General features: G+C 50.7%; 1 protein-coding gene across 1 annotated transcript in view; it reads right to left on the reverse strand.

Moving 5' to 3' along the window:
• The window catches only part of RPTOR (regulatory associated protein of MTOR complex 1), a 161,009-nt gene that overhangs the window by 35,090 nt on the left and 103,339 nt on the right, over positions 1-22,580 (reverse strand). Inside the window, exons 17-24 of the mRNA XM_075440791.1 lie at positions 21,702-21,842; positions 19,623-19,740; positions 18,045-18,185; positions 17,429-17,587; positions 10,335-10,453; positions 3,903-4,006; positions 2,744-2,927; positions 776-886 (exon numbers count right to left, since the gene is read on the reverse strand). Of these exons, the coding sequence (XP_075296906.1) occupies positions 776-886; positions 2,744-2,927; positions 3,903-4,006; positions 10,335-10,453; positions 17,429-17,587; positions 18,045-18,185; positions 19,623-19,740; positions 21,702-21,842 (1,077 nt within the window). The remainder of the gene's footprint in view (positions 1-775; positions 887-2,743; positions 2,928-3,902; positions 4,007-10,334; positions 10,454-17,428; positions 17,588-18,044; positions 18,186-19,622; positions 19,741-21,701; positions 21,843-22,580) is intronic.

Genomic DNA, 22,580 nt, shown 5'->3' on the forward strand with positions numbered 1-22,580 from the left:
CAAAGTTTCCTCGCAGCAGTCGCGCGGATGTCCAGCCACTGTCACTCTGCTCAAGTTAGAGGCAGCTACACAGGGTGCCCGTCAGCAGAGCACAGCTCTGCAGTGAGCCTCGAGCGGGGGGCACGTTCTGCTGCCTCTGGGACCGCGCGCTGCTCACCCGGGGCAGCAGATCCCACCAGTCCGCTGCCTGGTTTAGCATCAGCACAGCCAGAGACTTCAGCTGGAATGTCAGAAAGAAAACAGTATCTCTCCTTCTCACTGCCCTTTCTTGAATACAGGATCTTCCTTACGCCACCTTTTTTGTATCAAAAAATCAATTAATTTTTACTAGAATGCAATTTTCAACACAGAGGCAAGCACAACGTTGTAAAAATGAAACAACTCTGCAACGCAACGTGCAGCTGTGCAAAATGGTGGATCCAGGCCAACTACAGAACCTCTCCTCTTTTACAGACTCTTTCTCGAACAGGCTCCGTGGGGCGCAGGGCGTTTGTTCTGGGCTCTCTCCCCAGTAATCCCCCCCTGTCCCACCTGTCACTAACTTTCCTGGCTCCCTCTGATGATTTCTGCCCTCTTGCTTTACCAGCACAGCGGTCACGCAGCTGCCCAGAGCAGCACGATGCAAGTCAGCCCATTCCGTCCCCTCCCCAGCCTGAAGGAAAAGGAACGCAAAAGGAACGGAGCAAGCCACCAGCCTACGCTCAGGACACCGGTACTTTTCAAGCGCTGCAGTGTCGTGATTCAGCAAGCATGCACAGAGACACCAAAGTATTACCTTCATGACTGGCTGAGCAAAATACTTCGCGCTCCAGTCACAAAACCCCGTCTGCACTGTGGCCGAAATGAAGCTCTTGTGTCCAACGGCGTCATCGGCGTCATCGGTAGTCTGTCCAGAAGGAGAAGAGCACGTTAACCCGCGTCCCTCCCGTTCACGTGGGCCAGAGGCACAGACAGTAACACCCGCCTTGCCTTCAACACGTCACCGGGCAAAGAGAAGCTCAAACGCGCTGCCAAGGATATGAATTTTTTTACGTCTAGCTTTAAGATCACTGTCATTACATTAACTCTGTGGAAATGCGCAAATCCCCTCGTCTGCACAGCACAAGACGTAACCAGGCTACCGCGTGAATCAGGGCTGAAACGTCAGCGCATCGTCCAGCCCAAGCCCCAGGATGAGATCTCTCATGGTCTCCCAAGCATCCGGCTTGAGGAGCAGCGGGACAGTGAAGCTGACTCAGGGTAAAGCACGGCCGGACACCGCTGCAGACCAAGGGCACATACGCCCCAAGTATTTGTCACGAAGCACCAGACAGCCAAAAAGAAAGCAGGATGATGACTCCATTCAACCAGGTTTCCTCCATTTTTCAGAAACATGATCCAGCCTCGGGCTGCCATCCCCATGAGAAGTGAAGGTGTTCTTCCTATGGCTTCAACACTTCTTTTGTAATCACACAGAAGAGTTGACTCTCCACCTCCAGCCGCTTCTGAGAGATCACTCACTAAGGCAAGGCAGAAATGCCAGTTCAAGTGACGAGCAGCTACTTCTCAGTCATCAGAACACCCAAAAGCTGTGCTGTCCACCTGCCCTGTGGACTGCAATGCACCCACCGCACTGCTCGGATGGGTGCATCCTTCCTTTTTCTGGTACCAGGAGGGAGCAAGGGAGGGTCGATGTCCTCCCCACCACGCTCTGTGCGTTAGTACAGCCATCAGAGCACACCCACCGCCTCTTCACTCTCCTCCCATCCACAGAGCCAGCACCAGAAACACCCTGGAAATGCGCTGAAGTAGAGGAAGAGGTGGACACAACACTATTGCCAGCTGGTTGAACCTGAAGAACACTGACCACTGATAAGTAATAGCCTGTCTCCAAGTGATGGCTGGCCACAAGCATGTCGGAGCGTGCTTGGACTCAACCACAGTCATCTGACACGACTCATCTCCAGGTGACAGTCAGAATCCTTCGTGCATACCAAAATCTGACTGACTGCTCCACTTGGCACCACATCAGCCCTTCATGCTTCTGTCAATGGAAAAATGCCCAGTACCTGATGACTGTCTTCAGAACACTAAAACATACACGAAACCCTCGTTGGCTTGCTTGTGTGCTGAGAAGCAGCGTCCCTGCCGTTCCTCCCGGAGGAAGGCAGCTTGTAACGGCTCAGCTCGGCTCCCTCCCAGCATGGCGGCCTGGCATGACGAGCTTGGGTCTTTGGAGCCAGAGCCTGGGCTCAGGCCCTCCCTGCCGCACAGCGAAGAGGGGCTGCCACGCGCAGAGTGGGGCAGGACCGCTGGGAAGAAGGTGAATACTCTGGTGCAGGAGCACCCACCAGTCTCGAGAGGAATGCCAGTTTGTATCTTAAAGGAAGAGGAATCTCCCCTTTTTCCTCCTTGGTCCCTGCTTTGCTGAGGTTGGAGAAAAAGCACCTGAGGTCACAGATCTGACTCTGCGTTATCAATCAGGCAGACAAATGTTTATGAAGGAATAAGCCATCAACTCTGAGTAAACACTTCTGAGTAGCAGAAGTGAATAATGCCCTATCGAAAGCTGTAAAACAAAATTTATCCTGAAGAAAAAATAAGGAATCGATTTTTATTTTACTGGTTGGAGGAAGCCAATCTGGAGTTAACAGCAGCTAGAAGCAAACAAGAGATACGCAGAGACATACCACAAAGAACAGCACCTGCAACAAAGCCCAGCGGAGCGGGGAAGTAGGCAGACCTGAAAGCAGAGTCTCCGTACCTGCTCCGGCCCTTTGTCAAACATTTTCCTTGTCCTGGGGAACTGGTGGGAGTGAGGCGTGTACTGAACCCCCATGTTGCTGACGTTGGCAGGTCTTACAGACGCGATGTCCCGACTGACTGGCTGTTTCGTCACGTCGTTTGTCAGGCTGGAGCTGCTTGTGCTCGTGGCTGGAGGTGACCCTCTGGAGATCAAACCAGAGGGAAAGGATTTAGGTGTCACCGGACATGAGACTCGTGCATGTGAATTACATTACTTTCACTTTGTTTCTTTCTTCTAAGATTTATACTTCACTGCTCTGCTTCCTTGACAAAAACAAGAGAGACACACCAACCCCAAAACAAGGGTGAACCTTGACTGCACCAACTCCAGATCGAGGATAAGAAAAATCAACCTTTTGGGAACCTGCAGGTCCCACAGTGGCGCGCCCACAGGCCACGACGTCTGACCTGAGGCGCACCGACCAGCCACTGCAATGGAGCGGGGAGACTGGACGTCCTGTCAGCCCACAGAAAAGCATTTTAATTTATATATATACCGAGATCCACCTTACTGCACCTTTATTTTATACTAGCAGAAGACGTGAAAAGACATCACTGTGCAGTTCTGGGCCCTCCATTCCAACTCCGAATCTTACTGGTGCACACTGACTGTGGGATCAAACGTGTGGTGGTGGCTCTGGGAGAGCAGCTTTGGGGAAATAATCAAGTTTCCAAATCCTAGCTTTGCCCATGCCGTTATCTCCATTTCACTGCAGTTTAGGCATCACTTGTTCATCATCAGATAACCCTGGCTTTTACCAGCTGAAAGTGCAGAAAATCAGATCAGACTTCAATGGGAAATCTGGACAGCACACAGGCCAGGCCAGAGTGCGTCAGTAAAACCAGCAACATCTCATTCTTCCTTTCAATTCCTCTTTAGATAATTAGCGTGGCTTGTTACTCTTTGTCCCAGAAAGAATAATAGGAAGAAACTCCTAACTTTTTCCCAGAGCTTTTGCTTCTGGACCCCTTACCAGTGCTGAACCAAGCAGGTACCAAGACCTTGGCAGGTTCCCTCCCTCCGGTGCAGCTGACTGGGATGGCTGTGGAGTGGTGGCTGGTGGGGAGCCCCCAAACCCCCCACGGCAGGAGGGCTGGAAAGCCAGGCCGGCGCTTACCCGACTTGGTGGATGTGCATGCCCTTGTTGGTGGGGCTGGCAGGGGCGGACTGAGTCAGTGAGGAGGTGTCGAGGATGCGCTGCGGGCGAGCATTCACCGTTGCCTAGAGAAAAACACAGAGAGCAGAGTCCTGAACAGCCACGACTGCAACACGCCGGGCGCAGTTGTTTGCTATCGAACACAACCGCACACCTGGGGTCACACGAGTTCAGCTCTCTATCTGTATGTGTGTTTAAAAATGTATAGGAAAAAGCTCCTGTGCAGTTCCCAATGCATACGGTGACTTCACTACTTTTTTAGTCAAAAAAGACTTACCAGAAAGCGCTGGGAAATGGCTGTGACTAACACACAAGCCTTTTCCCCCCCTCAGCTGCAGCCCACGACGCGCACCAGCCCCTGGGAGCGAGCTGCCAGCGGGCCGGCAGCCAGCCGGGCCCCCCGCCTCGCGACACACGGCTGCCACGCTCACCACAGCCGCAACGCCAGCACGCGTTCCGACCCGGCGTTCACGCTGGAGTCACAGCTCTCCTCGTACATCTGCCAGCTGCCGGGAACTGCCTCCTGTTGCTGCCCCGTCTCCCCTAAGGAGAGCCGAGCTCTTCCCGCGTTCGTCAGAGGACGCTGCTTCCAGCAGCACCACGTCCACTCGCACGGGGAAGGCAGGGGATTTACGCAGCCGGGCTGCTCCGAGCCCCTCAGAACACAGCCAGTGCCCCTGCAAAGCAGGGCCCGGGCACCCAGCCACTGCTCGATGGGACCCGTTTGCGGGGAGTCACTGTCCCTCTCCGGGGAAGCCCTCAAACACCGGCCAGGGGAAGGCAGCGAGAGGCGTACGACGGCTCCGTTGCCACCGCGCATCCTCCGGGCTGAGCATGCCGCTCGCACCCTGCGAACCACCTCCCCGTCAGACAGGGAGAAGCCTTCTGCTGCCTGCAGCCTCCTTCCTCCCTTCCACAGCGTCCCGTCTTCTGCAAAACGTTTGGAATTTCTCACATGTTGAAATAACTTTTCAAGGAGGCCCCAGACTGGCACAAAAACCTGGAGGGACAAACACAGCTATCCCACAGGCAAGCGGACTTTTGCCATCCCTTCCAACACTAAGAAACCCACACCTCGCAGCACAGGAGCCGGGCGGGTGCTGGGGTGACGACACGCGGGCTCGCATCCCACCGAAAGCAAGCTGAGCAAGGTGAGAGCAGCAGCCAGCGAAACACAGAGCACACGGAAAGCGAGAGCTGTGCGCAGTCTTCTGGAGCCCGGACAGCTCAGGAGCCTTTTCATACCATCATAGAATGGTTTGGGTTGGGAGGGACCTTAAAGCTCACCCCATTCTACCCCCCCGCCACGGGCAGGGACCCCTTCCACCGCCCAGGCTGCTCCCAGCCCCGTCCTTGGGAGGGGGCAGCCACAGCTCCTCTGGGCACTCGGGGCCAGGGCCTCGCCACCCTCACAATGACAAATTTGCTCCTTACATCTAACCTAAATCTGCCCTCATTCAGCTTGAAGCCATCACCCCCTGTCCTGTCCCTCCCCGCCCTTGTCACAGCCCCTCTCCAGCTCTCTCGCAGCCCCTCCAGGCACTGGCAGCTGCTCTGAGCTCTCTCCGCAGCCTTCTCCTCTCCAGGCTGACCAGCCCCAGCTCTCCCAGCCTCTCCTCACAGCAGAGGGGCTCCAGCCCTCGGACCATTTTTTCTAAGCCAATGCCCTTACAAGGCAGAACCAACCCCTCTCGTGAACAGCATCCATCTTTGCACTCAAAGCTCTCGCGTGTTGGCGGCAGAGGGATCTGCGAGGGACTGGTGGAAAGATGAGGAGCTACTGGAGAGAGTCCAGCGGAGGGCTACGAGGATGAGGAGGGGACTGGAGCATCTCTCCTACGAGGAGAGGCTGAGGGAGCTGGGCTTGTTCAGCCTGGGGAAGACAAGGCTGCGAGGGGACCTTAGAAATGCCTCTAAATATCTGCAGGGTGGGGGTCAGGAGGACGGGGCCAGACTCTTTCCAGTGGTGCCCAGCGACAGGACAAGGGGCAATGGGCACAAACTGAAGCCCAGGAAGCTCCAGCTGAACCCGAGGAAGAACTTCTTCCCTCTGAGGGTGACGGAGCCCTGGCCCAGGCTGCCCAGGGAGGCTGTGGAGTCTCCTTCTCTGGAGATATTCCAGCCCCGCCTGGACGCAGTGCTGTGCAGCCTGCTCTGGGGGCAGGGGGTTGGGCTGGGTGACCCACAGAAGTCCCTGCCAACCCCTACAGTTCTCTGATTCTGTGGTGCCGGGCAGACAGCCTGCCCTGTCCCTGCAGGCACTATCAGCCCTCTGAGACAACCCCCATTTCTCCCTTCCTCGGATGACTCAGCGAGGTTTCCACCTCCCTCGCTTCGTCAGGGTCCAGGGCCTCCCGACCCCCGTTTGTTTGGCTGCCAAGGGCAGGAGCGGTGATGGCCATCACCATGCCGCACACCCACACCTCAGCAAGCTCCAGCTGGGAGGGCAAGCGCCTCGACCTCCGGCTGGCCTGGCCGCCCAAGCCCGCTGCCTCGCCACGCCAAGCGCATTTTAGGAGTTATTTTCCTGCTCCTCATCCGGGGGTGGGAGGGCTCCCAAAGCCGCTCGTCTCTCCACCACCCAGGAGGGCAGTGGGGTCCCTGGTGAGCAGACGTCATTGCGCGGGGCTGGGACAGACACTGTGACAACACAGAGAAAGCAGGAACCATCCAGCAGCTAGGGACATCTTATTATTCATAACTAATTTTAATTAGTCACAGAAGGCTTAGTTTTAAGACTCTCGCGGTCAGGTCTCTGTCAGCTGAACTGGGCCAGGTCACCTCATGGTGGAGCAGAGGGACAAGGCCAGCTAACGATAATTTGCTGAGGGGTACACAGAGAGACGAGCGTGGCAGACAGTCCTCCTTTTCCTGGGAAAAATAAAAAAGCCATTTCTTTTCTGCAGGCAGCGAGCAGCACGAGGGCCGCGGCTCAGTGATACGACAGCGTGTTTTGCTGGAGGCAGCAGCTCCCTGTTTCCCGGGGATTTGCTCCTCTGCCAGTCAAATCCCCTTTTCACGAGGGGAGACGGTAATTCATCATTTTGCAAATTGACTCCAGGTTAAAAAAAAAAAAGGCACGCTGTCAGGATTATTCGCTCATGCACAAAAAAGCCCGAACCAAGGAGTGGGGAGGACTAACACTCCTGGGACAAGTCAGCCTCCAGCCTCCCATTAAAAATAGCTGGATGGAGCAACCTGGGAGGAAGCAAACTTTCCTTAATTAATTGTGATTTCAAAAAGTCTTACAGGCCAACATTGCTTACGGGGTCCTTTCTGTTTGTTTTGGTACAGGCAAAAAGCGTGCTTTGGATTTTGTAAAAGCTCGGGCTGGGAATGAGAGTTGTACCCATTCCAATCTGCACCATAAACATAAATCACAACGCCGCCGCAATCTGTGTGAGAACTGGCGATGCCTGATCAGCCCGGGAAATCAGTCGCCGGGTTTCGCATCCAGGAAGCGTGCACGCCTGGGCAACCCACTCACCGGCTGCTCAGCAAGACGTTGCCCTATTTAAAGACCACTGGAGCTGCCCCGTAGATGAAGAGCTACAGTCATGGCTCTTTTTAAAAGCCGGAATAGGACTGGTCTCATTTGAAAACAAAAAATCAGCTTTAAATTCACGGAGAGCCTTGTAAATGACACTCTTACGAATGCAGACTCATAGTCTGAACTTCTGCACAGTCACAAAGCTCACAGGACCGGCCCCGCATCCTGCTGCAGGGGCGAAGGAGCACAGCGATATTTTCTCCTCTTAACGCCCTCCAACCAGCTGCTCCCAACGTGTTGTCTGAACACCGGCAGCGCAACCGAGCTACGGCACTGACATCTGCCTCGTGCAAAGCGTGTTTAAAAACCATAAAGACTTCTAGCACAGAGCTTGGCAGCGTTTTGAGGCTGGACATGCGGCACACCCAAAGCGAAGCTGCAGCTCGCCGATCCCGCCCCGCAGCACCAGCCAGTGGCTGCTCCGCTCAGGCCTCCCCGCGCGACGCCCGGCAGTGCAGGCGACGTCGTACAGATCGCAGGGTTTCGCTCCGGTCTGTTAATACGAGCAAACGTCAGCTGTCCCAGTTCCAAAACAAAGCCTCTAGTTCCTTTAATTTTGTATTAATTAGAAAAGGATTAAAACCCTACAATATTCAAGTGCTTCACTTCACCTGAAGCAGTATTTTTATTTAAGCAAGAAAATCCAAGGTTGTTTTTGTTCCATGATAAAATTCAAACAACAAAATGGAAAAAGCGTTGTTTGCACATACTTGGGAGGCCCAAAGGGCCCGTGGGCAGCATCCAGGCTGTTCCCTTTTACGTCCAACAAAGCCCGATTAGCACTAAGGAAAAATCTCAGGATACAGTTAGCAAAAATTTAATTGCTACTAATTTGCATTACACATCAGACAACTCCTGTAATCTGTCTGAGCTCACAGCAGCAGCAGCACAGAGTTCAGGCTGTAAATCCTGGCAGCACTGCTCACAGCGGGAGCTTTGTCCATAATGAAATGAATAAAGGCCAGATCATAACCCTGGATCCGAAGCCTTAACTTCCATTTTGGTGGGCTGTTAATAGGGTTTTTAACTTCTTTTTTTTTTTTTAAATGAACCAAGCCTTTTCAGAAGCCACCTAAGCCAGGTGGTACTGGCAGCAGCAAAGCTCACAGTATCACGAAGCGCACAGCAGTTAGCCCACTACACACGCAGCTGCCCAACCTGCTGGAGAAATTGCATATTTAAATACTTTCCTTACGGATCTTATGGTATAGCAAAGAAGAACAAGTAAGTTTTGTTCACTGAAGCATCCCCAGATAAAAATCTCTGTAAATGGGAATGCTGCTTCTGTTGTTTCGCAAAGCCATTGCCGTAGCATGCTGGGGACAGCGCAGTGTCGGAGAAGCAGAGCAGGAGACGCACGACACCCATCTGCTCGAGCTTTGGGACTCCATTCCGTACCAACACCTTTAGGTCCCAACTTGTCAGAATCAGCGCAGAATTTACCAAGCCAGCCATTACATTCACTACGGCTATCACAATACGACGAGTGAAATCCCTGCTGGCTCAGCAGGCCCACGGCAGGGCGAGGGAAGCGGGCGGCAGGGCGTAGCAGCGCCCGCGCTAACATCGACACATCGCTCTCCAACAGCAAGGGAGGAAGTCCTGAAAAAATACTTAGGACATGAAAAGTAGATCTGGTTCCTCTTTATATCCCTTCTAATCCCACAGTAGGAGTAACGTCCCATTCTGCAAAGAGCCTTCCGAAATACAAAACTGAAAAGTTTCACGCGTCTAGAGCGGAGAGACGGAAATCTGTCACCTCCCTTTCGCCTTCGCTGGGCACCTCCAGCCTGATATTGTCACACACCTGGATCACCAGGGAAGGGCCAACTTTGTTGCCCCCACGGTCAAAATAGTTCTCTGTCCCAAAACCCAGACTTCACCACTCACTGACATGTATACTTAAAACAAATAAAAGAGTTCAAATAAATAACTACTATTTTCTCAAAAGAAAATCAAATTTAAAAGCAAAAAATCTCTACAGCATTAAAATGGTAGTGCACAATGCTGGCATCTCTTACTGCAACTTTAGCTTAGAAGCCTAAATCTGAAGATTCAGGATTATTCACTGGAAATCATCAGTAAGAGACGTCACCTCGCATTGCAATGGCTCATGGTCTTGATGCTAGAGCAACTAGGAAGCAGGTGGGAAGGACTGTGCTCGGACAGCTTTCCGACACCACCGACTGGGGCGGAGAAGGGGGACGGCAGTTGGTGAGAAGATGTTCTGGGGTGGCCTGGTGCTTCGTTTCAGGTGGAAGGTGAGGGTGCTCTGACAGCTCCCCAAGCTGGCAATTCTGCATCAGCAGTGATGGCAGCCTCCAGGGACATCTTGTCACCCTTGGAGGATGAAATGTGATGAGGATGGTGGTTTAGGCCTGGGTTGAAGAGGTGAGTAGTGGCAGGGGTGTCTGCATGCTGACTCACATGTACTAGTTCACCTGGATTGGAGAGCCGTTGTGGCTTCAGTCTGCAGGCCAGTCCCACTTGCATAATCTAAATCAGTTTGCAAACGGATAGTTTAATGAAGTATATTTAAGGCTTCTCCCAGGGACTGATCTAGACAAGTAGACTTCTAAACAAGACCTACTGTCTAAGGTCTGTACCTAATTTACATCCCAAAACAATCCCAGGCCCTCCCCCATTTATTCATTTCACCTGATCAAGAGTTCATATGAGTCTTCATCATCTTGAAACATTATAAGCTCCTTCTGCAAAACATCCAGACTGAACTAGGCAGAGCCCTCCACTGGACCTGTTCAGTTCAGTCTGCCTACGCTTTGCCTAAGCATAAAAAAATCCAGCACACAAACTCAGACACCCAGGAAGAGGGAAGGGCGTACCTTGTAGGCAATACTGTTGAGGACTTTCATAGCCAAGTCGGAGACATCGGGGTAGGGGTCGGCAGCCAGGTGAAGGAGTACTCTCCAAATCTGGGTATAAACGCTGTTGAAACTCACACCTAAAATAATAAAAAACGAAACAAAAAACAAAGCCCCACAGCACATGACAATCCATCAACTCAAACTCTTTGATCTTATGTGAGAAAACTCATTAGAACTCCAAACACCACAATGACATTTAAGAAAACATCAAGGGAAGAAAGACCTCAAAAACACCCTGCGTGGGCATTTTGTCTCCATTTTCTCTTTGTGAACTCTGCAAGGGCTTGTAAAATGAAAGCGGGAGAAAGCAAAATAGATTAAAGACTGCCTAAATAAGCTTCAGTCAAACTGCAGGCTTTCCAGGCTCCTGAAGCAAACAACCTGGACAGGCCACATGGATAACATCTTCGGATTTCCTGAGCTAAAATACTGAACAGGACGAAACCACAGCTACTGGCTTGTATTTTTGCAGTTATTTTTATTGCTGCTTTAAGCATTAATACTCCACTTAAACGTTGAGGGGTTTATATATTCTACAAGTTTACTAAATACCTAAATGTTAAAAATGAAGCTTTAGGACCCGTACCTTTGCGAAGCATTAAGCCTAACTCCTTCCTTCCTATTGACATTTGTATCAATTGCTCAATTGCCAATTTGTTACCTAATGCGAGTATCTGCTGTTTGGTATTTCAGCAGAAGGGGCTGACAGATTCAGAGTACAAATCACATTAATAAGCATTTGCAACAACTGACAAAATTCTGTGAACATTTTATTTTGCTGCTTTTAAGCGACTCTTTAATTTGTTGTTCTTCCTTCTGACCCTCACAACGCCTAATAGTTGTAACACCGCTGCTTGGGAGTTGAGCCATTTGGACAATATTAAAGTGGTTGCACTAACAAAAAAAAGGAACTAAAATAGGGATTTCAGATGAGTCACAATCAACGGTAACTGACAGATCAAGCTGTTACTGCATTTCCTTTCGTGTTTCTGAAGGCATCTAAATATAAAGTGTTAAGTGAAGAAGAAAGGGTTCCTTGGTCAACAAGCAGCTTCTCACCTTGCAGAGCTGCTAAACCTGGTATTCGCACCAACCCAGCACAGACTTGGGCAGCTCAGCTCTGAGCTTTGGCTGAAGCAGGCAAGCGGCGTGCGGTAAGAACTTCAGGAGCACACACACTGCACTTCCTATGCTTGTCTGCCTTCGCCAGGGGAGTCTTTCTTCTGCCAGAAAAACTCCCCAGCACGCGACAAAGCATCCTGCAAAACTCACAGGCAAGAACCTAGCTCCATCCTCCCATTTGACCAGGGTCTCTTCGCTGACATCCAAAGGGTTTTCCAAGTGGTGTCTGCTTACAGAGCTTCACGCAGAAACCCCACGAGTATTTGTGACAGCGCCTCTTGGACAGGGCTGCCCAGGCGCTGGGCACTACCCACGCAACAGACGCCTACAGCTAGTCCCAACCTTTCCAGCACAGGTCAGATACAGGGCCTGGCAAAGCTACAGCAATGCTAAAGCCACCCAGGAAAAAGAAGTTGCTGATCTGAGAAAGCAATCAGGACTGTCAAGATACAGCAGAGTCCAAGGGCACTGCTCTGTCCTGTTTGGTTTGTGCCAGCTACGGACGGAGCCCAAGGCGTAGGACACCAAGGAACGCATGAGTATGGCGTGCACCAGTGGAGCAGAACTGAACGGTGCGGATCCAAGCTCAGGTTCTGACTTTGGTCATAACAGGCAAAACTCGTCTTTTCCAGAACCTCTTTTGTCTGTGTTTAAATAAAGAAAATGTCAATACACAGTAAAGCAAGTCTCTATCTCGAAGAGGGTCAGATTGGTGATACAATGCTTGTCTGTCTCCGCAGGCTTCTGACCACCTAGGTTTTATTTTTGTAATTGCTGTGTTCATCCTGGAAGCTTCTATTACCAGGGAAAGAAAAAGGGGAGGGGGAAAGATAAAGAACAAGAGAGGGAGAGTGACAAAGTGCTACAAGCCGTGAAAGAAGCAAGCCCCGGCCACTGAAGCAGCCAGCCAGGTAACGTCGTCCGAGGTCAGCTCCGAGCTCTGCCTCCTACACTTGGTCCTGTGCTAGAAGTTACGTAAGGACTGATGGGAAATCTCAACAGCACGATTTCTTTTAAAGCCGTTGAAAGACAGTAAAAGGAAAGGGAGAGCGCGAGGGTACCCATCAGATTTTCCAGCGCCTCTAACAACCACCTCACTCATGACGCAGTCACGAAGAAAAAACCCAGTGACATTTTTTATACATCTAAGCGTCATGAAAAAACAAATTTTAAAACCGAACTGCACCAGCGCAATTCCTCATTCACTCGGCAGCCTTTGAAAAGAACAGAGGGGATTTCTACAAAGGCTTCTTGGGCTCAGAGCTGGTGCTCGAAGGACCGGTCCTTCCCTCCGTCGTCCTCCCCCTGCCCGTGGTCGTGCTGCTCACTGCGCTGACTCAATCGAGCGACACATCTGACAAAGCTCCTCGTGAAAACCTGAGCCTCGAGTCAGTGGGATAATGGAAGGCAGCAGAGGTGGCAAGAGGAACAGCAGCTTGATTTCATGTAATGGACTAAAACACAAAAAATATCCATGAGATGCAAACAAAGAGCCGAGCAAGGGGGACGGGGTGTTAATCTAAGCAGACAGCTCTGTAATTAGTCAGACTGATTCAAAGCCAGTTAAATGGACCTTGCAGCATCGGTTTACTTTTACAAAACGATTCCTCTCTGCTAAGAATGTCAAAAATAAATTGCCTGCCTTCACTGACGACTTTGATTTTCTCTGCATATGCGTAACTCTTCGTTCAATTTAACAGCAAGCATCATGCGATGGCCCTGAGGAAGGGACCTGCCTGAGGTCCTGCAGCTGGGTCACTGACTACACGTAGGGTAGAACCATGTCAGGTGCAAAAATGAATGCTAACGTTTGTAGTTATTCTTTCTGATTTGCCAGGCTTTGACAGGGTTTCTTTCTAATCCCCTGTAAAAATCACCGCAGCGATCTGAAGCCTCCATCTCCAGAAGAAGGTGCAGTCCTTCCCCCCCACAGCAAAACCCAGCGCTGCTGCTCGCCCCGGCCCGGGACGGGGCGCAGGAGGCAGCTCCCGCACTGGCACGCAGTGACACGCGCAGCTGAAACGTTTCAGACGGAAGGGCACGGATGTCTGCTTCCCATCAACGCCGATCCCACCTGCTCCGTAAGCATGTATCCCACGGTCTGTCCTCCCTTGAGCGACATGGATGGGCCTGCCAGAGCTGCTCGGGTGACGAGAACGTCTGCAACCCTGCTCGCTCTGCTTCGATGGTGTGGCCGGCAGCCTGGTCCCGAGAGGAGCAGCACACTGCGCTGCCTGCGCAGCCCGGCAGGCTGCAAGCTGCTCGCTTTGCACGGGGCCAGGCAAAGGGGCTCCCGCACACTCCAACCCAACGGCGACTCAAGACGGCAGAAACCAGAAGCAGCTCATGAGGAAAAAGTGTGTTCCCTCGGAGCAAGTGCTTCCTCGGGACCAGCGCTGTCACAGACAGCATGGAAGCAGCCCACCGCGACCAGCCTGTGCCACCTTTCCTTATCTTTTCCATGGAGAGCATGAGAGAGGCCAGGACAAAAAATGGCACATCAGAGGGGGAAGAATGGATCCAACAAACCCAACCATGTTACTCTGTCCCCAGCTATCACACACTGACACTTCTCTCCCCGTGCTGGCTTCCCCACCACCTCAGCGATACCGAACAAATTGGTCTCTGGCTCGCTTAGCTACGCGGTGTGGTCTCTGGCCGCTGCGTCAGGCTCCTCCACTTCGCTTCCATAACATTGGGTAAATAGTGTGGACTGACAGGAAACCTCTACATCAACCTTCCATTTCCAAAACCCACCCGGAGCCCTGTATTTTGCTGCTGTGCAAGTGACTATTTATAAATACTGACGGCTGACCAGTTACTTCTCATTATGACCGTGCATTTCAACATATTGCCTAACGATAGAGAAGGAGGCTCTACCTGTCCCAGCGCTCACTCTCTCCATTGCTGCAGCTCGTCACTGTCCACCTACACCTCTCGCTTTCCTCGTCCTCACTGCAGTAACCTCTCACTGTAAGTCCTGCTTCACCGTAGCTCTTCCAAACGGATTCTGTGACACAGCAAACAGTTTTCTGCCCCGGCCTCTCCTGCTGGAAGAGAGACCTATTCCCCAGCATTTCATCGCTCCAAGATTTATTTTCCTCCTCCTTTGATCATTCCTTAATAGAATCTTTCCAGTGATACTCTCTGTAGGACAAAGACTTTAATCATGCAGCTTGGATATGAATAATCAACCTCAAGATATGCAAAACCCCCATCTTAATTCCTTCCCTTTTCCTGTCTTAAAACTAAACTAAACATTTCCAGGACACCAAGATTAATGACTAGTTGCACGGAAAAAGCAGCAAGGCTTCGCTTCCCATTAAAACTGATGTCTTTGTCAACTAACCAAAAGCTGCCTCTTGCCAGCTTGAAAATGCAGGCCAGAACCAAATGTCTCTCCTGGTCGCAGGACCGGCCGGCCAAGGAGCAGCCTGCCAGAAAACAGCACACCTCCACCAAGCGTACGTGCTGCAATGGCAGGGGGGGCACGGCATGGGGGCATTTGGCCCATGGTTGGCTAGGAAGCTGCTGGTAAAATGGCACAAGGAGGAATGGAGAGGTTTTCCTCAAGTTCACGGGAAGAAGTGCATCGTACGATGCCACAGTGTCAGTGAAGCGGACATCCTGATCCAGAATCATCCCTCTAGCACCATGTTCCTAAAACCACAAGAGAGGAAGGAAGCCCTGAACATCAGTGAATCAAGCTAGGGGATGCAGAGCACAGAACACAGCATTAAACTGTGGCTGAAAATGTCTGCTTTCCTTATTACAGACTAGTTTTCTGCTTTGGTTTGATCCCACCCGTGTGCCAAAAGCATCCTGTTTACTGCTCTGCCTGTCTGAAATATTCGGCAGAGTCATTGCTACAGTGCCAAACCACCATTCCTTCTTCCAAAAGACAGAGAGTAGAGCAAAACATTTCTGCAGTCAAGACAAGTCTGTCTCCCCGGTGGACTCCTCTCCCAGTTACCCCACTCTTCCTAGCTGGGTAGTAGTATTTCATTGCGGACTAAAACTTTAAAGAAGGGTTAATCTGAGCCCAGCAGCCGCAGCACCACTGAGGGTGGCTGGGGCTGACGGCATTTTGAAAGCTCTTTCCCTGGGGAGCAGGAGAGAGCGGGCTGGAAGATGGCGATCCTTCAGCAGAAATGAGCAGAGCCTGGCTTTCAGCAGGCAAATGCTGAAGGTAATGGGATTCTGTGTGAGTTATGAATTTTAAACACTTCTATAAGCTCTGTTGTTTCCAGCTGGATATGAGCTCTTCCGACTGAATAGGAATGAGGCAGGCTTCAGAGAACTGCTCTTTTTGTTTTCCTAGGTCTCCCTCACTCATCTCCAGCTCATCCCGAGATTCTTTTCCAACTGTGCTGCAAAGCTCTCGTGAGACACGCAGGAGCTGTCAAGCAGACACCCGTTTGCAGCAGCGGAAATGAGGAAAACTCAGGTTCTAGCTTAAGACGGAGGAAATCTCCCAACACTCCTGTCATGCTTTAGAGGATCCAATTCCATTACCTACCATCAAAAGCAAATGAATTTATTAAGTTTCTGATGAACTCATGATTTTGAACTGCCACAGGTGCTCAAGAATTACAATACCAGGATGTTTCAGCTCAGGAGAGCCGAATCATCATCACTTCTTCCAGAAAATACAGAGTGGAGCAAAATGTTTCTTCAGTCAAGGCAAGTCCATCACCCGGGCAGACTCCTCTCTGTTACCCCACTCTTTTCACTCATTTTTGAAGGCTAGAAAATTACGGGCATATTTATTAATTACAAAGAAAACACAGAGACTTCCTCCAGCACTTGTCTCCCTGCAGGGGCCTGTTCCAAACGCTGGGTCCTCCCGCATGCTGCCATCTTTAGCAGGCGTGGTGGCATTGGGGTGACAGTCGGATTTGATGATCTTTGAGGTCTTTTCCAGCCTTCATGATTCTGTGATTCTATGCCTGCGCTAGCATCCCCAAACAGTTTAGATTGTTTGAAAAACTACAGCTAGTTTAAAAGAAGGCTATTGTAGCAATCAGGCACGAGTGAGAAAGTTACTTGAAAAACAACTGAGTTGAACCAGCTCAATATAAACATTCCAGTTTTGTTCCAGAAAAGAAATGCAAATAATTCTTACATGCAAATCAGCCATGCACTGCATAAATACAAGTAGAATTTCTGTTCCTTCTGTGCTACAGCACTTGGCTCTGCAGAGCTCCGTACACTACCCAGAGTCGGACGCTTTGCTGAGCGGTGTTAAGAAGTTCAGTGCTGCTCCTGACATTAGAGCTGTTGGTCTGGAAGGGAATGATGGGCAGGGGAGCGGAGGCAGTGGGATCAGCCATGGAACTTTTCACACAAAAGCAGATTTCTATGGAATACTCAGTCTTTCTGCTTTTAAGACACAGCCTGGGATTTCTTCTTTTTCAAGTCCTATTTTAACAATGCCCATATAAATCTGCATAGGAAATCAGCTAGGTAAGGCTTCCTTGGATGAGAAACACAATGAAGTGGCTGTACTGTGCAGAAATACAACCCATGTGAGAAATAACCAGGGGAAGCAGCTAGTGTCTGTGTGCTCAGCTGCTCTTTCCACGGGGTGGGCAGTCCTCACTCATTCTCTAGCCAACGAAACTGCAGTGGACATGAAATTCCTGGATACGCCACATTTTGGTGCTCAAATTCCTAACAGGACTGCTGTCCACTGCAGTGACGCGTGCGGCTGGAGCCCACAGCTTTCATTTCCAGCCCCTCCATAAGAGCAGGAGGGACTCTGCCCTGCACGTAGCCTACCCAAACACAGGAGCAGCAATTCTACTGTTAGGAGAAATCCTGCTGGAGTAAGGTCTAGCAGGAGCTAAGCCCTAAACTTTCCAAAAAAGCTAGTGCAAGGATATGAAGCAAGGCGACCCCAAAGGAAGGACAGGAGAATCTTTACTCACCTATTAGAGAATTCAGAGAAGAGTAAGAGCTGACTCGCCTCATCTTGTCGATAGTCTCAAACGACAGGATATACTCCTCGTTCTCAGGGCTGCCCAAGGTGCTGCTGGCGCTGCTGCTGGTGCTGAGATTCCCAGGAGAAAACGCAACAGAGCTTCCAGCTGCCAAAAAAAAAAAAAGAGAGCAGATGCTGAAACAAGAACTGGAGAGAGAATAATTTTTACCCAGGATTAACAGCCCTTTTCTAAATCCTGCAACACTCAACGAAGGTGTAGGCAAATCCACAACATCCCCTTCTAAACACCAAATGTTTAAATACAGAGTAAGCATCAAGGGGTCAGAAATGATTCAGTTAAAATTCTGTGTATGTTAGGAAGTTGGAAGGCACCATTTTAGTCCCCAAACACTTAGAAAAATCAATACTCCTGACCAGAAAACTGAAACTAATTATGAGGGGGCTTCTCATCTAAGCCCTTGGAGCTGGCAGCTGCATAATCTCGGCTAAAACGTTCGTTTCAGTTCATGTTGTTTCACACATGGTATTTCCCAGCTTGCAGGAGACAGGGTGGGGGGAGGAAGAGGTAAAGAAAAATAAAATAATTTTGAAATGTGTCTTACATTCCTCATTCAGGCTGAGGTTCTGCAAGGACTTGTTCAGGTTCCTCGCTGTGGTAACGGCTCGGATGTTCCCGTAAGAGCTGACGGACCGCAGCCTTGGTGTACACGGACCATCTCGCACTGGTGTCAAACTCCCACCCTCTGCAGATGCAAAATTTACCAATTATAGATGTACCCAAAGCAGACTAACCTTTTGGTCATTTCCCAGCAACTACATAACTAAAATGCTGCCAATACGAACAGAACTTGGTCGCTGCCCGTTAGGCTGAAACAGAAGGAGCTATGGCAAAGGACCCTCTGTGCACATCATCAGCACGGCCCACGTGTCTCCACTGCTTCGGCTGTGATTTTGTTACATCCAATAAAACCCAGCGAGCTGAGCCTTGCCAGTGCCTGCAGACTACCCAGAGAGGCCTGATGACTCTTCTCTCCAGGTCGATGCTGGGCCGCTGCCCAGACATTGTGCTGGGACACGCTGCTACAGCAGACGCCATTTCGTAGGCAGCATTTGCAGGCTTCTGTGCTTCTGCTCATTAAAAATCCAGTAAATTTTCTCATTATAAAGACTTACGAAAATCCTAGTTTCCCAACCAAATTTCAGACCTGGTTTCAACTCATATTCCACCCATGACCTAGATACTTATAATTACCCAAACTTTCTCATTTTCATTCCTGAATACAGAACCAAGGCTTCAGAACAGCTATTTTATTTCACTGCAGAGGTGGCTGCATTATGGTGATGGGGCCAATGCTTCCAGTGCATCCTACTTATAAATACTTCAGAACTCTTTTTGAAAAGGAAAAGCACTACATAAACTGCATGTAATGTTTATTTCCTGCAGCAAGAAGGACAAATGGGAGAAGATTACTTTCCAATATGATTTAGTTATTCAGACAATAGGGAGATTAAACTACTCATTGCAGAGACAGCACATGCTCTTGTCTCAAGTTTCCACTGCAACAGTCCCATTATCCTTCAAGACTTCCAATGTACTTAACATCTAAAGAAAACATGAGGTTAGCAACAATTTCACTAGGGCGTTTCATGCCTCACATAAAGCAACAGTAACAACAAGAGGGACAGGACCACAGGCACCGAGCACAAAGTTCTTTACTGCTTCTCGTCTGGTGCTTTACAGCAGCACAGACTATGGCTGGTTCACTGCTGCGTGGTGAGGCTTCTCATGAGGTCAGCATCACCCCGAAGTCTCAGGTATAATTTGGAGGGGGGGGAAGTCTGGTAAGCCTGCGTACTGCCTTGACAAACACACTTCAGTCACGATCTGCAGGGAATCCCTTGGAATGCGGCAGGGTTTTCAGTCTCTGCAGCCAGCTGGTGAGCTATGGCTGGGTTTTAGATGGAGAGTCGGCGGAGGACGCGTTTCTCCAGTGCAATGTATCACTGTGCTGGGCAGACATCAGAGCTACCCACCATGTCACTCAACTTGGCAGCAACGGTGCTGTCTGATAAACCACCACCAGCAAGCATTTCACTGTGCTGGGCAAACTCCTTAAAGCAAAGTTCCCAGGCACCTTCAGGCTATACTTTTGCTGCCCACGCAAACACAAACCACCTACCTGTGGCGGCTGGAGAAGGGAGAGGGTAATTCTTTTCTTCTTCCATGAACTGCAAGGCGACGGTGCAGAAATTGCTCTCGTACTGAACCACCAGGTGACTTAAAGCCACCACCAGCTCCTATGGAAAGAGCAGAAGAAACAGGTATTTCGTGGTTACATGGGTCAGAAACAACGGGTCAAAGGGAAACGCAGAACAAAGCGGTCATCATTGTTGATATTATTGGGTGGGCATCCAGAATAATAACTTTCCCTTTGCTTTATAGGGATGAACTGAAGAAAGCTGGAGCACTCTGTTTCAAATCTAACTCTTCACAAGTCCTTCGCACCCGAACAGGCTCCCGCCACTCTCCGATTCCGCCCAGCACTGCCAAACGGACGCAGTGCCACAGAAAGCACCGACCTGGCGACTCGCACCCGGCTTGCCCTGCTCCCAGGCACGCCGCAGTTGGGCCCATGAGCAGTGTGTGCTTCCTGCGGAGCAGCGACGAGCCGTGCCGAGGGTCGGTGCCCTCAGCCTCCGCGGCACAGCCTGAGGCTCTCCCTGCGCCGCACACGGATGCGCGGAGCAGAGCTCTCCTCCTGCAGCCCGGCCTGTGTTTGCGTTGAGCTGAAGGAATCCGAGTCTGCCCACAGGTCCCTGGGGACAGGGCTCAGCTCTTCGCCAGGAGCACTGGTGTCCGAGTCCCGCGCTGCACCGCACACCTCGTGCTGACCTGCAGCGTCCGCAGCTGAGACGAGAGCAGCGCTGCCCACCTGCAAGGGACCATCAGCCCCTTCACTCTCACCTCTGCAACTTGGGAACCTGAATTACCGGGGTGGGGAGGGCAGGGAGGGCGAAGTCCAGACCCTCTGTGAGGCATCGCTCGCTTGGCATTTGGAAACAGCAAACAGGAGAGGTGGAGAGCTGGCTTTGGTTGCTGTTCTCTGGTCAGGGGACTAATCTCCAAAAGAGAGATTTATGAATCTCAAAGAGCAGATAGTGTGACATGCAGTTCTCCCTTGAACTAAACTGATTAAGTGCTGGAACAAGACAACAAAAATTAATCCTCACAATGCTGGTGACAACTGTCAGGGTGTTGATGTTCCAGTTAAGTAAACACAAGCATTAGGACACCTAAGTACACCCATCAAGAACAATCCAGAATGTCAAAAACTATTTAATGTACTGTTGATGAACAACGGCACATCAGAAACTGTAATTTTCCAAAATCTGAAGAATTATTTTGTCTGTTGTCTGTCCTCGTGGTTTCTAAAGGCAACAAGACCTTTTCACCGAACAGAGCTCTCATGTTGTCTCCACAGCACTCTTACTCCCTCTCCTCTTCCTCCCCTGGGACTGCCACATATTCCATGTTTCTAGCAACATGTTACTATTTCACTTAAAACCTGAGCTCCTGTAATGTAAAATTTTGCAACCACAACAGTAACCAACAGAAGAGCATTAGTAGAAGAGTAGCCCAGCAAGAATTCTCAGCGTTTCGTGCACTTGAAAAAGACTTCAGTGTAATTGCTCTACTTCCTTACCCCGGCCTTCGCATTCTCTTTGAATTAAAAAACCAGGATATAAAAATTCCCACAAAACCCTGAGCTTGCCACTCCTATTCCTGACATTTGCTGAGTGGAATACATGAGCTAAATCAGAGGCCCACTTTCAAACAGCAGAAACATTTTGATCTGAACAACAATCTTGTCAACACCTGGACACGACGACAGCCTACGCTTGCATTGTTCCCGTCAGTCAGTGCCTTGCGTTGCCGAGTGAATGAAACGCTGCAACACGTGCGTTGAGAAAGGACAAGTGGGTAGAACAGCACCCAGCACGCTGCCGCACGCGAGCACCCCGAGCGTGCAGCGCAGGGCCCGGTGCCAAGCTTCCAGCACAGCAGCAGGCTGACGCTGCTTCCACCGGTGCCGTCACGCGCGTGGTGCTCCTCGGCAGGAGCCGCGGTTCCAAGGCTTCACGATGAAACAGGTACTCCCCAAATGAGTCAGGTTCATGGAACAGTCTACCAAACACTGCACACTCTGCTTAAGGCACAGCGCAGAGCTCAGCAGCATGATTCCACCAAGCTCCCGCACCTTTCGAACCATGGGGCTCCCGTCGTTGATGAGCTGGGCCAGCATCATGGCTACATTGTGATCGATGGTGGTGGAGTGATCGGTCCGTTCCGCTGAGTTGCCCACAAACGTTCCCAGTGCAAAGACTGCAGCACAGCGAACCTGCGAGATACAAGCATTCGTTATTATTTTCCTCTTGTTTCCAGCCTGAAGTTTGCCAGTGGGAATTTTTTATCCCCAGAAAGGGCATCTCTGGAAACCTGGACTACTGTGTCAGGTGAATAGCAAGGGCTAAACAGAAGCCCAGGGAGAGTAAAAACCAAAACAGACTCAGCAAAGCATTGAGTTTTAAGTATTCACAGACGCAGCAGTATATTTAATTTCCCAGAATACTCGGTGACCTTCCCATGGGTGATTTTTCCAGTTGACGTTGCCTAGAATATTAATTAACAGGAGTAAGGTACACAGTGAGTTACTGTTGGAATGTGAATCTAAAGCGATAATAACAACAGTGCTGAACTAGAGTCGTCAGACAAGGGCTTACAGAAAGGCAGAATACGATGGAAAAAAAGGAGAAAAGACAGCAGCTCTGATCAGGGCAAACGCTGCCAGATCACACGACGAACAGAGGGATCAGCTGGCCTGGTGATCTCACGGCCTGCCTTGGCAGCAACTGCCGGCGGTGGGGATACGGCGCAATCCGCAGCCGCAGGATGTGCTTCGTGACGCAGGAACGCTCGCTCCGGCGTCTCGGCGAGAGGCGCGGGTGCCGGCAGGACAGTCGGCCCGACCTTCGCACCAGCACCGCGCGTTACCTGGGGGAAAGTCGGGGCAACAGAAAGGAGGTGGAGGATGCAGGATAAAGACTGAACGTAAAGGGGAACCTCATCTTGAATCACT

Source organism: Opisthocomus hoazin, chromosome 21 (genome assembly GCF_030867145.1).
Source record: "Opisthocomus hoazin isolate bOpiHoa1 chromosome 21, bOpiHoa1.hap1, whole genome shotgun sequence".
NCBI classification, from domain to species: Eukaryota; Metazoa; Chordata; class Aves; order Opisthocomiformes; family Opisthocomidae; genus Opisthocomus; species Opisthocomus hoazin.